An 18,550-nucleotide genomic window follows, 5' to 3' on the forward strand; every position below is an offset into this window, starting at 1 on the left:
TTTCAGTAATAAATTGGTTCTAAAAAGCAGATGCCTAATGCCTTAAACGGTGTCTTTAAATTGATTTTTGATAACAGTCAAAAAACCCCAAACATTTGCATCGTATTATCACTGAAGAGAAAAAGGTGCCATAGCAGAAAATCCTTGCAGTTGAAGAGCTTGACATCTTTGCTTGAGTAGTTTGCCATTTAATTTTGTGTTGAGTGACAAATCAAATCAATATATGGGAAACCCTTAAAAAGGTCTCTAGCAGTTAGTCATGCTTCATTATTATTTTCTCTCCACTCAACTGGTGTGATATTAAAAATCTTGAGTGTTCATCTGAAACTAAACCTTTATAACCCCGTCAAAGTGTAATTTCAGATTCCAATTAAAAGACGAAACCATTAAGGACACAGAATAGTAATCCACACTTATCTTTATCATCATCGTCATTATGATTTTACATCTCAGCAACACATTATGCAGAATAAAAACACTTTCTGTTGAAGCAAAGCTCTTTAGAGGGAGCTGCAGGTGATTGGTCGTCCTGAGCGGAGGAAAGTTAGACGCCCAGAGCGTTACAGTACAGTGCACTCACTGTTGGACGTGTTGGGGCACAAAGACAGCTGAAATAAAGACAAAGGGACAATATATATATATATATTTTTTTTTTTTGCAATTGACAATTGAAATGATGAAGGCACTTGAAAATGACAAGGTGATACAAAATGTAAACCATACTTTGGTGTTTCATTTTTACCTCTGTACAAACGATTTCATTAAACATTTTGTTGTTTTTTTTTACAAAATGAACCAAACACTGACAAAGAGGAAGATCTCGGGTAGATAATTAAAATAAATATGAAACAAAATTTACTTCTCTAAACTAAAAATAGATAAGGTTGAATTTGAACACTATTTCTAAGCTTGTTTACTAGATATTTAGTCAATGCTGCTCCATAGAAGAAACCATAAAGTGCATCTTTGGATGGATGGATGGATGGGGAAAAAAAACACTGAATGGAAATGCTATTGACTAGTCCAGCCTTAAAAAGAATTCATAAACAGTTACTGATTAGTTTGGGTGACGCTCAAAACAAATTGCTCCCAAATTTAAACCGTAGACTGGACTGAAAACAAATAAAGGAACATAAAAATCAAACAACTAAAAAGATATTGAGCATAAACAGAACAAACATTTAAAATGATCTCTGTGCGTTCTGCTTCCCAAAAGGCAGAGCATTTAAGACAAACTTCCACACAAGGCACTTTTTCAACACACGTGGAAGATGTAGCACCTTCTCGCACTCATTCAGACTGTTAAAAAACATTTATCTCCAATTTTAAACATTATTGGAACAAGTATGTTTTAGCAAAACCTTTGGCCAGAACCAAAGTGACAAAAAAAAAAAAAAAGTGGCAGCTGCAGCAACTAACTCGCTCAAATTTGCTATTAATTGATACTCTGGACGTCAGTAAATCAGGTTATGGTCCATAGAAAAGACATCGCTGCATTCACCTCCATGCTCCTCACAATGTCACTGACTTCAGTGTGGTTATTCAGAGCACATATCAGTCAAGTTTAAGGGCAGTAACACTCAGAAGAGTTTTAACCGACTGTATAGGAAATACAGCACCTCTTTAAAATACTTCTAGTACCAAAACATAAAGCTACAAGCAGGCAGATTCGGCAACATGTGGCAACTTGGTCAACAGCACAGGATCTTATAGGGGAGAGAAAGGAGGAGAAGGTGTGTGTGTGTGTGTGTGTGTGTGTGTGTGTGTGTGTGTTATGAGAAAACCACTCTGCTGCTCAGGTGCTGAACAGATCATTGTGGTTCTCCATCGCAGTCTTCCTCTCTGCATTTTATTTAATCCACAGAAGAAGTGAAATTATCCACAATGGACTACCGGTGCTTCAGAAAGAAGGTTATAAGAAGACATGAGCGTGTGTGTGTGTGTGTGTGTGTGTGTGTGTTTGCTGCCTGCTGCCCCGTTCAACACGCTATGCTCCCGTTCTTTGGCTTTCAGGTGAGGGCCACGTGCGAGGGCCCGTCGTCACTCCTCACACAGCCTCCTCATCTCACAGTCCGATCAGTCCGTCTTTCTGTGGTTGTTGTTGAGGGGGGTGTGGCCGTTCTGCACATGGCCGTTTTTAGATTTTTCCCTCAGCTCGCGGTCATTGCCCTCGTCTTCTGACTCAGTCTCCTCTTTGTCGCTCCGCTCGTCCTGGACGATGTCCTGTCGGGTAGAAACAAGAAGGAAATATGTACACCTGCTGGTTTGAGGTGAAAAGTATTGTGCGGTACAGAAAGGCCTATCTAAACCATTTCCTGTTTACTAGGAAAAATAATAATTAGAAAAACCCACAGTGTGCACTGGATCATAGGTAGAGTATTGACAATCTGTGCTAAACTATCACTCAACTTACAAATAAAACACTTATGAGTGCAAAGTATTTTCAAAAACTACTGAGACTATTAGTTCCTCCATACATCATGATTTTCTTTGGCCAGTTTAACCTCATTGGCTACAAAATTGCAAATGGAAAGGTTTGGATTTTAATTCAAATTGTACACAGTTCTCATTTCTGATTTTAAAAGTAGATTACATAGTGTAATGCATACTTAAGTGCAAGTAAAATTAAAGCCGGATTTGAACAATAAGCAGTTGTAATTGCACCACTGAATTGGAGTATATGTAAAACACCTCCCTGGGCGAAATGCTGGCAAACACGGCAGAATATGACAGATTTACAGTCAACAGTTGGCTGTGGCAAAATGCACCTGTCTCACACCGAAGAAAGACGGCCATAGCATAGATCCACAATCTCAAGTGAGTGACAGCTTTTTGAAAGGTCTGCTTGTTTAACTTTGAGGGATCGCTGACTTTATTAGGCCGTCTATATCTGACACTGCGGCGCACACGAGGAGGGCCTTCTGCTGGACTCTCGCCAGTCGCCCCTGAAGGCAAACAGAATATGAAATCTGTCTCAGCTGCATAGAATGACTTTGAAAACACCAAACTACTTGCTTTGAAGAATTTCGTTTGTTTATACAATTCAACATACATACAAGTTCAAGCTGCCTGCAAAGTTTATATTATGTTAATTCTAACGGTGGTTAACATGAATGGCCTTCTCCTGCCTCAATAATTATTAATACTGCCAAATAATAATCTAAAGTGGTCAGGCCTTGTTGTATGTGGTATTGCCTGAAATATGGCCACTGTGTTTTGATTGCTGAGGTTAAACCTTAAATCAACTGCATTTCTCAGGATTCCAGCGACAGAAAATGTCACATTTTGGGGAAAAATATTACTCCCTAATGTGGTATTACGGAGGAAATTGAAAGCGGCGGTTCGTACGTTGCCTGGTAGGAATTTGATGACCATGCGCAAGATGAGGCCGGCCCAGAAGATGTGCAGAGCCTGCAGGACAAACATCAGCCCGTTGAAGAAGTAGAAGCCGAAGAAGGGCGGGTAGAGAGTCAGGGGGTACACCCACGTCGTGTATATGATCCTGGACGAGAGGACAAAGGCAGAACAGAGAGTCCAGTCAGAGCCACCTACAGTCCCCATCAAAAGCCCATTGAGAGGGACCAGGACTGTACACAATGTGCCTGTTGTTATGTTTCCCATACATTGTAGCTCAAGTTTTAAACAAATTAAGACAAAAACATGACATTTTTGCAAAATTAATCAGTTTGTGTTTCCATTATCTACCTGCATGATAATATATTCAACAGAGTATACTGCATATTTATCGTAGCCATTTCATCGTAGCTTCCCACATAAGATGGTATTTTTATTTTCCTAATGATTGAATTAGTCTGTTTTGAACATCATGTTCCAGCTGCCAACAGGGACAGGACAGTATGAACACCCCCGCTTGTACTCTTTTCAGTTTGGGAGTGGAGGCATGTTACAGTGAGTAGCAGGAAAACATCTGTTTTATGTACAGTCATAGAAACACAAACTGCAGTGTTTAAAAAGATGCTGCTGACTTTATACTTTAACTTTCTTATTGTTAACAAAAATCCCATGAAAAGATCAAAAACCGACAATGTCCGTCTCTCAGTATCAACCCACTAACACGTCCAAACTTTTGTCTGTCCCCTGCTTACTTTGAGCAGCAGATTAACACTCACTTGATGCGACTGTGAGGACAGAATGTGGGACTGACAAAATAAACTTTAGCGCCCACATTGATCAAAATGAAAAAGTGTCTCACTGTTTTTAAAAGTTTTCGGTCCAAATGTGAGCTCTACGGCACAGAGGAAAAAGTGATAAGCAAGCCAAAAACTTGTCAATGTTGCACAACTTTCTCAAACGTTTCCATCACACAGTCACATCATTACAGTTACAGGCACATGTAACAACATTTTTACCAGAAGGGGAGGATGACAAGGCGGGTGACGATGAAGACAGCAGCGAACATAGTGAAGATGAAGTTGCAGGTTTTCCTCCAGCCTGCATAGTTGAACATTTTGGCTGACTGGAAATGAAAGACAGACAAGATCACAGAGAAACCTTTACATGTGTTCACCTCTAGAGGGCAGATAGTGAACTGTGAGGTGCACACTGCTCTGACATCAAGCTATTCAGCAATGCTAAATCTTAGGACAGGAGGCAGGGTAACACATTCATTCTACACTGCTGTGTGAGTGTTATTAAATTTCTTGCTCTAGGTATATGAAAAAAAAAACTCTGGAAAATGTATATTTCTCTTGTCTTTTTTTTTTTTTTTTTTACTTAAAAAGCTACTTGCTAAATAAAAAAATAAAAACACATTTAAACCAGTTTTTTATCACTTCAGCACCTATTTTCCTGCCATTTCAGCACGCTTTCATACCTCCATTAGATAGTCAGAGGCATCATGCACTAACATGATCAAAGTCCCTCCCCGGATGTAGTTGACCAGCCAGGAGAAACTGATGAGCATGATGGTGGCTATGTGGTGAATTATCTGCTCTTTGAAATCCTGCAGAGACAGAAAGACACAGTGTAAAAGAAACAGTTTGGTCACTTATTGATTGAGCTGTAAAGACTGGTCACTAATCGACAGTGTGCGTCCAGGTTGATGTCTAATTTACAAATGATTAACTTTCTGCACATGGCAAATTATAGGGCTTTATGGCTGTAAAAACAAACTAAATCCATATACAGTAGCAAAAAAGGAACTTGATGGGAAGTTGCCACACAATTCCTCACATTAGAGGCTGCTTTCAACACAGACGAGCTCTGGAAAAAGTCCAGAAAACTGTTGTTCTGGTTTTACAGATTTAGTGTCTTGTGTTCCTTTGTGAGCTGGATTTATAAAACAAGAGCTGGCACCCAGGCCTCTCAATCTGCTGACAGGTTTAAAGGTCTGCCACCTTTCACAACAATGTTTAGACCGGATGACAACATGGTCAATCTGTCTCTCCACAGTGTGATTCCCCCAGTCACACATTAACTCTCAGGTCACCTCAAGATGAAACATCCCCCGACCGGACAGACAGTTAAGCTTCACTCACTCTGACTTTACCAAAGTGGAAAAGAAGTGAAGTGAACATTATCTTTAATGGCCTTCTTACTGCTGACAGCTCCACTCAATACAATGCATGAAGTCAGGACATCTTAATGGAGAAATCAATACGAAAACCTCAAAATACACTACCAACAAAACAGATCATTCTCATTATTCTGTGCACTCAGAGAGTGATCTCTCTTGATGGAAGGTTTCTGAGGGGTTTTATATACAGAGCTAACAAAGTTTATGAGACAGCGCTGTATCACTTACCTTACGTTTGACATCCGATGCTACGCTAAAAAGAAGCGAGAGATAGAAGCCTAATTCAATCATGTAGTACCAATACTGTGAAGGCAACAGTGGCTGAAAGAAAACAGAAAGAAAAAGCCGTTCAGAATAACATGTTATAAATTATTTTACCCTTTAGTGTGTAAAGAAATAGTTTGGATTATTAGCTAATCTGTATATTAGCTATAGTAGATGGTGATCTACAGCAAAACGTCTTTTAGTCACCTTAAAAAACAGAAGCAAACAAACAAAATGATGATTTCCCATCACTAAAGGCTGTCTGACAGCACAGTAAAGCTGTGAAAATATTCTAAATATAGCATACACTTAACTGATATTGATTTTTTAGATGGGGATTGTTTTAAGTGGCTAACATTCATTTTTACTGCTGACCCTGTCCAAAGCAGTACATTTAAGTACACACTTCGATGCTGGTACTCCTTTACTCCTTTCTGCTTCTTCAAATAGGACGTGTCAACTGTAGCTAACACACTGACTATGGATTAGTACCTAATACAAGCCAGTGTGAAATAAGACAAACTATCCCTTTGGTAAACAAATGGCTAAAGAAAAAGAGAAGTCAGTTGCTTCACCTTTTCATACTTCCAGCAGAGAACGTATAAATCTGTTTAAACTTAAAACATAGGAGAGAGGTTGCAGGTTATTGTTGCTCACATACCATTTTTGGGAAGCCATCCCACATCAGCTTCATATCGTAGAACCATGGTTTCTGGGACGAGATAGATACTCATTATTAATGAGGGATTAAGTGTCCAACACAACACCACAACCACTCTCATTCACAAAAACACCAAAGAAGAACAAGGAAAACACTGTTTATGGAACCAATATTGTCAACATTCACTTTCCTACATTTCTGCAGCATATGTAACATCTAACGAACAGATCCTCCCTTATTTTTCTAAAAAAGCAACCAGTCAATTGATCCAGTTATGACTGAAGTCTATTTCATGGTTTAATTTCATGAAATGAGACATGCAGTGATGTTTGTGCTTATTGTAAACAAATGGTCTAAGTGTCAGCCAGATTCTGACACAGTACTCACGTCAATAAGGATTGCCAGGCCAGCAAAGAAAGCAAGAAGGTAAAAGGTAAATCTCCAACTGTAAGAGAATGCACAGCGATCTCAGAAATCCTGTTCTCAGGCAGCCACAAAAACAACATCCCACCCGTACACAACGGTCAAACAACACCACAAAGCTTTTGGGTTTAGGGGACACAGATGTCTTTACGTCGGCATTGGACATCCGTCTAAAATCAGCAACCTGTGCATTTTGTGTACTTTTCTTAAGATAGTTTTTACTATACGTGTCAGACCAATCACTTCAGCTCACAAGGAAATGATAAAACAGACAAACCGATGGGAAACACCTAGATTGCTCCCAGTGTGTTTTACATTTTCAGCATTTTTCTGTCTGAGTGTGCAATATGTATCCTCCCATCACGCAGATTGTTTTGCAACAGAATTTGAGGAATGTTTTTGGGTGTATCAGGGTTAGAAGCCAATACAGTGATGAGGAAATAGCCATCAGTACACCAGGGAGCACTTAAATACAGTACATTGGAATCATTTTTGATGTTCTGTAGTAGCAACTCATATCAAAGCTTTTTACAAAAAAAAAACAACATTTAATGCTTCAGTGTTTTTGTTTAATGTTTATATGATTAGGATGATTGTCTTGATTAATAGAGTCGTTGTTTGGTCCCGAAATGTCCAAAAATGGTGGCAGAAAGAGGAAAGCTGTTTTCCAAAGCTCAAAGGGACATCCTGTTTTGTCCATAAGCCAAAGATATTCACTTTACTGTCATAAAAGAGTAAAGAAAGCAAAAAAATATTAACACTTGAATAGCCGAAATAAGAAACTTTGGACATTTCTCTCTTTAAAAAATGACTCAAAACAATTAATTAATTATCAAAATAGTTGGTGATTAATTTGATAGTTGACATCTAATCAATTAATCAACTAATCCTTGCAGATCTGTATATGTTTTTTCATGGCAGAAATACATCATATATTAAATGAATACATATATTTTTGTTTTCTTATGCTGTTAATCAGCTAATGACCCCTGAAATTTAGAGTGTGAGCTGATGCAGGTGTCCCGAGCCTTAGCTGGGGAAATGCTGCTTTAAAGATTATGCAATTTGTAAACGGCACAACACAATATCTGTAAAAACTTTATCAAAACTTTGTTGGTCCCATTCAGTTTCCTGAAATCTACACAGATCATGAAAAAAAAAAAAGACATTTCAAAGCAAGTGAGTAAAAGATACTTCATGACTCAAAACAGGCAGAATGAAAATGGGATGACTTTAACTACCTTGCTTCCCGAAATTTTTTGAGCTTGCTGGGCCGGTCCTGGTTTCTCCGCTGCCTGAACCACCTCTGGACCTGTCGCACTGAACAGCCCGTCTGTTTACTTAAACTCTCTATGGAGCTCTGACAACAAAAACAGGACGAGGAAAGAAGAGTCAGTACTCTCAAAATACATATTTTTCTCTGGCCTCCAGTGTTTTTTATCCATCATTGGAGGACTATGGATTGATAAACCAGGTGATGATTTTTGGAGAGAGACACTGATGATGAATATTTCCAATATATTTTTTTTGCCCTTTGAGCACCACAAGCCCAGTGCCATCTAGTCCCAATATATTTGAGAAAATGCAGACAACTCTATTGATATAACTCAAAAAGTACAAAATCAGATTAAATGTACACTACGTTTAGAATATTCTCACCATTTTGTGATACAATCAGGCAGCCTTTTTTCAACAGGAAACAGCCTTTAAATAAGCCAAATATTGCTCACTTCAAACCAACTGAACTGTTTACAACACACTGTCATCATGTTGGCCAAATATCACTCTGTCTTGCTTAGCCAGACTCCTTTTACAAATCAGTAATTTTACCTCACAGTACACGGAAATAGCATCTCTACTGCTGTCTCAGTCTGTTTGTTTGTGTTATTGTGTGACTTTGGTGGACACACAAACAAACAAACAGCAGCTGTAGAACAGCAACTCCCATGTTCTGTGAGATAAAATAACTGATTTCGCTTTCGTTTCGTGATATTTGGCTTTTTTTAACAGCAGTTTCCCATCGGAAAAGGATGTTTGATGGCAAGTGGTGGTGAAGTTAAGTGGTGAAAATATTTTAAATACAGTTTACAATTAAAATTCTAGTAATTTGGGGACCTATTTTCACTGGGTAAAATACATCCTATTGCTGACATTGTCCACAGCACTACATTGATTAGCTTCTCCAAACTAGGCGGCATGCTGACCGGCATCTACTGTGGATAATACACTGACTATTGATATTGATAATCATACAAGTCCACTTCAAATAATCCAAACTATCCTGTGAATGTTTGATGTCGTAAAATGATGGTAGTTGACTGGTCTTGTAAGACCTGGGTATGAAGAGATGTGATACTTTTATCATTCTTGTCCTTTTACACCTCGAACACCAGCGTCTTTGAATTCTATGATTAGACTCATCGCCAAAGGACACGCAATATGTATGAAGCAGCACTAGTTTCCTGAAGTATGCAGGATGATTACCTGTGTGGGATGCTTTGATGTACTGCAGAAATGGGCCTCCAGGACGGGATTTGGAGGAGCACAAACACGCTTCTTGTCGCTCACTCCCAGCAGGGAGGCAAGAGGAATCGCTACTGTCCTGGAAAGAGGAAAATACACCAGGTGGAATACACTGTTTACGCATCGGCTCACATTTGTCAGAGAGAAACATGCAAATCAGACAAGTAGGGCGGTAGATTAACAGGGAAATGATCTTGTGACAAGACGTAAAGAGATGGCCTCACCTCTCGAATATCTGTCTGATGATGAGGAAGCAGAAAGCGATGGGTACGGTAGCCCAGAGGTCCCCTGCTTTGGGAAAGACTACGCCATCGTGGTCCTTCAGGTCATCCCAGCCGTGGCCTTCAGGAAACCAAATCCAGTCCGCCCATATCAGCTCACTCAGCCGAGACAACATCCTGAAGACGAAACAGACGGAGAAAAGGATTTGTTTTTGTATCATGTGGAAAGAAGGTTTTGTCAGCTTGGTGACTTTCCATTAGATACACTACGGGACTCGCTCAGCTCTGACAATACCCTGACAGGAAAGAGAGGAAACAGAGAGGGCTGAGAGGAATGAGTATTGATTGGAGGTTATTAATCTCACTGGGCATCTGCAACAGGCGCTGTATCTGGGTATTTCCTGTCAAGATTTTGTTATGCTGCACACAATACAATCACAAAACCCACGGGAGTTCATTCAGGGCTCTAACCTGGACTTCAGTTCGGCATTTATTTAGATTCCTTGAAAAACAAACTACTCCAGCAGCTGGATGGCATATTTACTCACACACACGCTGTGTCGGAAATCACTCCCCCCTTCACTCATTCTCTTCTCCCCACATAATGGACGGTCAATAGTTGACTCAGTAGTGAGCAGTAAGTACAGAGTTTGGACACTTATTAATCATCATCATTTTGCATCATCACTGTCAGACGTAGAGTCGTTCAGTGGTTTTGCATCTGTAAAATCTGAGGCACTGCACTGTAGGACTGTTAACAAAAAGTAGTTTACATGCCATGGATGGATGTTATTTTTTTCCCTTGTTCCCTTTTGGAATCTGGTGTGGGTGAAGGGCACTGTATGGTGGATTCAGACACTCAAATAAAATGTTGGGACAGTAAATATACTGCACTGTAAAGTTATTAATAGGGACTAGTTTTGGACACAGCCATGGTTTCACATTTCCAACAGTTGTCACGTTGGGCATCTCCATGCTTTAAAGGCTTTATCTTAAGAGCAATTCCAGCATTGTTAAACACAGACCTATTTCTGGCATCAATATCAATTTATTTATGCTGTACTTTTTCAGTACTCTTAGTTATAAAATTCTTTCAACTTAAAACGGCTATTTACGGACCACAATTTTCAGCATTATTGTTTATGTTTATGTAAATGGTTATATATATTGTGTGTGAAACTCGCTCTTGGCTCACTGCGAGGTAGGGTGCAGAAAGGCAAACAGCGGCACTATATGTCGTGTCTGCCTGGTATACAAACAGCTACGCCAACTTTAGCATTGGATTTACCTAAGTTCATAAATTACATGCCTGTTCACAAATCTCTTAGACCCATGTCACTGCTGACATTTTACCATGCATTACATTTACTGGCGAGATTGTGGTATGTTTTTCATGTTGTGTTACGGAGTTTGGTAGGGGTGAACTGAATTTTAGAACCTGTGATTCTCCTGGCACGTGTGCTTAAGTACAGGCTCACAGAGCAGTGGAGTCTATAACTACAACAAGACTTCAGGTTTGGTTTGCAGTATTTAACTGCAGGGAGGGACCGAAGTACTGAAAAGGAGCAACACTGGATACCTTGACACAGAGATCATTCTTTCTGCTTTGCTATTAGAGTGCAGAAACAGCAACATGATCCTGGGATGACATCAGTGCTGCTGTAATTACTGGCAGTGAAAATAAAACACTCACCTGTGGACTTACAGTGTCAGCAACAGCATTTTACAGTTTTGTATCAAAGTGTGAACGTCTTTCTGAAGCAAATCATTAAAGAGGGAAATTCAGGTTATCACACATCTGCTGACAGATCTTTTAACAAGGACTGTGTGGACTTTGACTCATTATAAGCTAATCTTACTATGAATGCAGAGCAATTCATGCTAGCTGCATTTGTTAGCAGAGGAGTTCAACAGGATCTTTAACAACAGGTTGCCTCACCTTGAAACAACAGCAGTGAAATATCAACTCTCCTGTCTTTTAATGTTAACCAGTGTATGGATTTCAGTGAACCTGCTGCCTCCTGTTTGCCATCTCTCGTGTCAGAAATCTACCCTAAGCTTTTATTTTCACTCCAGAAAACAGCCTAGCTTTCTCGCAATGTGCCCACCATTGTGCTCAGCTGTCCGCAGGTCATGATAAGTCTGTTAAAAAGGGTCAAACAGAGAACAGAGAACGGGTTCTCTGTGGATTGTGTTAAAACGTGTTAATGGGTGCACATTTTGTATTCAGTCCCGGAGTGAATTATGGGATTTGTGTGAACACAAAGAAGGTTTTTCTGTCTAACTGGAAACCAGCCTCGAGGCTGCAAAAGCTCTCAGGTGTGCATCCCAATTATTAAATGCTAAGTACATGTTTTTCTTCTGTAGCTCATCTAAACTACACAGCTCGCGTTCATTGCATTTGGCAGCAAAAGAAGATAAATTCACAAAACTAGCAACATTAAAGGCAACCATTAGTAACAGTACACAGGTTAGATGCAGTAAATGTAAATTCTTACTTCTTTTATTTAGTTTTATATACATTTATTAATTATTTATTTCAATTTCTATACATATTTCTGTTATTGTGCTGCTGCAACAACCACATTTCTGCACTGGGTATCAATAAAGATTTATTTGACCTTATTGACAGGGATAGACACTTAATTTTCTAAGCACTGGTCCAAAAAGCCGCCAAGCCCTCAAAATATAGCAGCCAAAATGCATTTCTCATGGCCCAAATGTTAACTTGTGTAAAAACAGCACAGAAAAGGCACTTTAATGCAACTTAACACAGCCCTCCGTAACGATGACCCTTCCTAAATTGTGTTGCCATTAGTCTGCCTTTTGTGTTTCCGGATCTTCTGTGAGGACAGCATTAGCAGTTTGCTTAGCAACTCCACACTTCATTAGCTCTGACATATCAGTAGCTAGTTAGTCACATTCGAGTACTGTTCACTGTTTTTGTGAAATGTTGAAACAAAAGCCAAAGGCTCACAGTATGAGATAAAACTTTCTGGCCAGAGGGACCCATCTAAGTGGAATATTTGGTGGCCACGGAGAAATTTTTTGCAGCCACGGTCCATAGGGCCATGGTTTATGTCCAACCATCTAAATCCAAGATGGCGCAACACTAGTGGCAGATTGTTACAGCAGGTCTCACTCATTGTTGAGCCTCTTCCTGACAATGACTGCACTATTAATGTATACTGAGGTTTCACTTCACCTTATGCAGGACAATATCAGTATCACACTGCCCAATAGCAATATTTTTCTATGTGCAATGGTGTAGATTTGTTGAGTCTGTTTATTGTTTATATTGAATATACTATTCCTGTATGCTTTTATATTTTCTCTTGTTAATACTGTTCCTATTATCCTCCTATTTATATTGGTTGGTTACTTATTACTATTGTTTTCTTATTAATGCTTACTGGCTGCTGTTATACGGCAAATACGGCAAGTTGTGGGACTAATAAAGGAATATCTTATCTTATCTCCTTGCATCCCTAGATGTTTATATTTGAAAGGTGAGTTCAACAGTACTGTGTCAGCTGTCTGTGTATGATTTCCTCAGCAGTTTACTCACTGGTGGAGATCAATAGTTGGCAGAAGAACAGGTCAGGCATCAGCAGCTTAGCAGGTGCAACTGCTGCAAGCTAAAATAAACTCTCATTTTATTTTGTTAGCCAAGCTATGATGATGAATCATCCAGTATGAAGCGTAACAAACAAGTAAGACCAGTAGACTGGTGTACACAGCTTAACACAGACCTTTTTAAGTTATTAAATTAATCACAATTTGGATTAAAAAGGCATATTAGGTACTCCGTTTACACAATTCCACCTGGAAAGAAAATGACAGGCATGTGCCAACAGTATTTGTGAATTTAATCCTGAAGATGGTTTCTGCATTAATTGGTTTGTTGTATTATCTTCCATCTGTTCTTATTCTGGCTGACATTTACACTGGCATTTCTAACATTTAGTCCGGTATCATCAGTCACCACTAACCTACCACATTTCCATAGTCAGGACAGTTTTTGTTAAGACCAAAGTGCACCGTGTCCACTCTGGTGCCACTGGTTTAGTGTCCGGGAACAGGAGTGGTGTTTTTGGAGGAGCACAAAGAGAAGTGACTCGAGCTTCACTTTTAATTTTAATTCACACCGCACTCCACAATGACAAGCGACAGTACAGTCCGGTACTAGAATGACTATCCTCACTTCTATCTGACCATCTACAGACCATCCATTGGTATAATTGAGCTGTATGCTTCATGTACGTCTGTATCTTTTTTTCATATTATTTGTTTCTGTGTACTCAGCTTCTGTGACATCTATGGCATTTCTGTCTGTAGCTCTTTATGAGTCTTTCCTTTTTTAACCAAGTAAAGGTATAATCCAGTGATTAAATACTGCACAGTAAAGTTGAAGGACTTGTAAGTGACAGACTAAAAAAAAAGGCCAACAATTCAAAAAACTGCACACCTCCAGTTAAGAGAGAAGGCTTCCTACTGAATAAGCAATTTGTATTTTTTGTTTTTTAGAGTGGATTCCAATTTTGGTTATTCTTGTGCTCTAGCAATACATGTTCCTTATAATTTAACACTATTACAGTGGTCTACAGGTATTGGCAATGTGCCAAGAAATGCAACAATGAACCAGCAAAAGGCTTGGAAGAAGACGACTGCAAAGCAGCGGTAAACACAGGCAGCCAATCAAAATCCACCCAAACTTACAGGTTAAAGCCTACAACTTAAACACTTGTATAACATAATATCAGGACTGCAAATCTACTATAAACAATATAAATTATATATTATATATGATATAAATTATCTGATTCTAATAAATTCTGAAATATGCATCCCATGCGTTTAAACTATCTGCCCATTCACTTCCTCTGCCCTCTCCCTGCTGTTCTCCTCCTCCTTCCTCCACATGATGATACATGAAATCTGCCCATTGACTATATTTAGAAAACTTGCATCACTGCTGTTTGTGGTTGCATTTTTTAAACGATGCACTTATTCCAGATATTCCTCAGTTGTGTCTGCAGAGAGGGACACAGAAGAGCATCGGACAGGCAGGAAGGAAGGAGGGAGGGAGGATGGGTCCACTTTTTTATCTAAGAACACATGCTCTTCATTCACAAGTTTATTTAAGATCAGCCCTAAATGTGATTAGAAAACAGCGGAGGACCTGAATCGCTTGGTGCCCTGCATGTAGAAATGTGCTTCTGGTGTGTTCAGTTAGACTGCTGCTCACTCCAGAACTGACATATAGCAGCGCTTCCACATGCCGTGCGTCTCTGCCAAAACAGGTCATCAGTATACATTTTCAGACGCTACCAACAAAGCTGGAGTGAGCTGCATGTGCTCAGCATCACAAAATAATATCGTTCATCAGTGTGAATGCCCACATCATTATCACTATAGTTATTGTTAGGCTACAATTATCTTTCTTGGTGTGGGCGGCCCTAAACACTGAATACAAACAAAACTTTTTGTTTGTTTACATAAAACTCCCCAGGGCACCTTTAAAATGTTAAGTCTCAAACCCAGGCTATGATAAAACTGATGACACTATCAGGGTTATTTTTTCAGACTTTGGAACCTTTTTTTTTTCCTTAACTAAAACCTTGAAGCCCTGAAGCTATCATATGTTGTACACACTGTAAAGTCATTGGAGCCAAATTTGTGGAGTTGAGGTATGTGAATAAGATCGACTTAAATTGCTTCCAGGACACAAATTAATGACTCATATCTACTATCTAAAATGATGTCATGAAACTGGAGGCTGCTGGATTATTTCAAATCTAGAACAGGGGTATCAAAAACCAGCCCGTCAAAGGGTCCAATTCAGCCCACTGGAAGACTTTTGATTTGTAAATGGTTAGCAACACTTACGGACACTTGGATTACACCACACGAGCAGTATGGAGACATTTTGTGGGTTATTTTGTGTTCTTTTTTTTTTTAATTTACTGGTCACCATTCACTTCAACTGTACTGGATTTGGCTGCAACGCTGTTTTCCGCTGAAGCTCCGGGAGTGTTTTGTGAACTGGAGATCTTCAACCATCCTCACATCAGCACAGGGGTGAGTGGATATTGAGTGAAATTTCATTTTTGGATGAACTATCACTTTAAATATACATGAACATTACATGTACATTTATATTAGTCTATATGTCCTGAGTTTCATCGGCTGGTTTGCAATCAGATAACCTTGCTGGCTACAAAAATGCAAATGAGTGGTTTGGACATTAATTCAAAATTGTACACATTACTCCATTCTGATTTTAAAAGTAACTAGATTACACAGTGTAATGCATACTCAAGTACGTGTTAAAGTGCAGACTTTAAATATACTCATAAAAGTATAAGTATCCAAAAACTACTTAATCACAGTAACTTATTTGTAATAAGTCACAGCTCTCTACGCTGTTTGCGTAAACTGGCACAGGGAGTGGCTGAGTGCATGGCGCAAGCGGGGAGTCTCCCGGACATAGCGGAACAGAACAGACAACTTGACTCACTGAGATGGAGCTTTGAACAAGTTTCCCAACACCAAACTGACTGCCAACACACGCTATGCCTAACACAGAAGGCCACGTATATACTAATTCTTGAATTGCACGTAAAAAGAGAAAGCAGGGGCAGTTTTCCTCGGCGACATCTCCAGTTTACGCTAAAAAAAAAAAAAAAAACTTTAGTAACCTACTCCATGCGCGATATAAATGGCCGTTTATCGTTTGGAAACAACTTCTGTATTTCCTCTGAGGCGGCCGTTGTGCTTTGTTGGTTCGGCTTCGATATTTTCATGACCTTCTCTTATCGTGGTTGTTCCTGAACAAACATCACCGACGACCGCAGGCCTGTTGGCTGGTTTAAAACTTTGATGCGCGAGCCCTATCAAACTTCACGGCTGCCAACGGCTGAGTGCGCGAGGGCTTCTTCGGTTGAAGCGTGTCAGCGGAGTTTGACGGTTGAAACTTCTCATAAATCCTCCCGGGAGGATGACTCTCCTATTTCTGTCTAAAAATAGCAGCCCAAGGTGCGTGCTCGAGTGGGAAGTCTATGATTTGAGACCTTTTTTAAACGGTCTAAACTGACACGAACGCATCGTCCATCATGTAACGGTGCAGTCAACTTACCTCTCTTCGCTGTGTGCAGGCAGGTAATGTAGTCTCAAAATGTACGCCGCTGCTGCTCTTCCTCTGTTCCTGTTGTAGCTGCGGGGATTTCATGTAGTTCTCCAACTTGTTGAGCGCTCAATGAAGCTGCAATCCGCCTTTTTTTTCTCTCTTTTCTCTAAACTTAGGTTCGACACATTCTCGGGAGGAAAAAAAACAGTGTCGCACTTTGTTCTCAAAACAATCCTTTGTGGGTGGTTCAAAGAGGAAAAAACTATGTTTGGTTTGTCAATTTTCCGACTGATCAAAGTAATCTGCATGGGCCTCCTCGGCTTGTTGCTCAGCCGGGTAGTTCAATTGGTCGGGTATAGTGGCAGTATGTTAAAAGTGGACTGGGGGGGAGCAGGCTATTTAAAGTGACGTAAGCCGCCGCTCTGTATGAGAGGTGGTTAGTGCCACACGAGACAGGCTCACGGTGGAGAAGCACTCAGCACTGCTGTTCAGAGGTGGAAGCTTTTACTACATTTACGCAGGCACTGTACATAAGGACAATTTTGTACTTTACTTGAGTATTTCCATTTAATGCCACTTCATACTTCTATTTTACGACATTTCACAGGCAAATGTTTTACTACATTTATCTGACAACTTAGCCTAAATTTCAAATTGATATTTTACACAGAAAACCTATAATAACTTTTTCAGAGTGATATATTGCTAAAGGAATAGTTGGGATTATTTGAAGTGGAGTTGCATATACTTATCCATAGGTAGTGTATTACTTACAGTATTGCAGTCAGCGCCCATGTGGAGAAGCCGAGAGGAGTACCAGCAATCAAAGTGCTGCTATGTGCAGGGTCAGCACAAAATGTATTTTAGCAACCTAAAGAAAGGCCGAACTAAAAAAAATCAATATTAGTTTAAGTGTACACTATATTTAGAATATTTTCATTGCTTTATTTTGCCTTCAGACAGCCTTGTCCAGCAGGAAACCACCAGTATATGAGCCAAATATCAGTCGCTCTTGCTCACGCAGACTCCTTTGGCAAAATTAGTCATTTTACTTTGCAGAACTCTGGTCGTTCGCTGCCTTGATCAGTTAGTTAGTTCATGTTAGTGTGACTTAGGTGAATCCAAACTAACCTTTTACAACACAGAAGACGCACAATAACATTAACATACCAACTGATTGAGGCAGTGGTTGAACAGTAATTCCTGCATTCTGCAAGGTAAATTTACTGATTTTGCCAGTGGAGTCCAGTGTGTTTGGAGACAGCAATATTTGGCTTAAAATAAGTGTAGTTTCCTGTTGGAAAAGGCTGTCTGACTGCAAGGTAAAGCAGTGAAAATATTCTAAATATAGTGTACACTTATATTGGGTGGATAAAATGCATTTTGCTGCTGACCCTACAGCAGTACATTGCTTTGCTTCCACCAGTATTCCTGATTCTCAAAACCTGAGGCCTATCTGCCATCTGTTGTAGCTAATACACTGACAACAAATTCAAAAAACCTGAACTAACCCTTTAATAGTAACGTTATAGTAATGATAATCAGATACGATAGTATATTATATGATTGCATTATGTCAGGAGCCATTCTGCTGCCCAATGACTACGTTTACTTTTCATACTTTAACTTTTTTACTTTAAGTAAATTTTTCAATGTAGGATTTTTTTTATTTGTAACAGAGTATATTCACAGTATAATATTACTACTTTCTTCCATCACTGCATGTATTAATACTTTTCAAATAATGTTTTCAGAAATTCACCAAGTAAGGAAAAGTGTTTGTGTGAAAAGTG

The 18,550-nt window shown here is 39.5% G+C and overlaps 1 protein-coding gene across 2 annotated transcripts; it reads right to left on the minus strand.

Moving 5' to 3' along the window:
* Positions 1 to 1,368: 1,368 nt before the first annotated feature.
* On the minus strand, positions 1,369 to 17,120 carry LOC146313159 (ceramide synthase 2-like). Of its 2 annotated transcripts, XM_084738695.1 has the most exons (11): positions 16,767 to 17,120; positions 9,632 to 9,805; positions 9,369 to 9,486; positions 8,126 to 8,244; positions 6,849 to 6,906; positions 6,462 to 6,512; positions 5,765 to 5,857; positions 4,835 to 4,963; positions 4,371 to 4,477; positions 3,349 to 3,502; positions 1,369 to 2,223 (listed from the first exon to the last, which is right to left on the minus strand). In XM_084738695.1, the coding sequence occupies exons 2-11, from the start codon at positions 9,802 to 9,804 to the stop codon at positions 2,077 to 2,079; spliced, it is 1,149 nt and encodes a 382-aa protein (XP_084594821.1). In that variant the 5' UTR covers position 9,805; positions 16,767 to 17,120; the 3' UTR covers positions 1,369 to 2,076. The 2 variants fall into 2 exon arrangements, with proteins under 2 accessions (XP_084594821.1, XP_084594820.1); XM_084738694.1 differs by lacking the exon at positions 1,369 to 2,223 and having other exon boundaries at positions 3,063 to 3,502.
* Between the last annotated feature and the right edge of the window lie 1,430 nt (positions 17,121 to 18,550).

This window comes from Lutjanus erythropterus, chromosome 16 (assembly GCF_056507025.1).
Source record: "Lutjanus erythropterus isolate fLutEry1 chromosome 16, fLutEry1.hap2, whole genome shotgun sequence".
Taxonomy (NCBI): Eukaryota; Metazoa; Chordata; class Actinopteri; order Lutjaniformes; family Lutjanidae; genus Lutjanus; species Lutjanus erythropterus.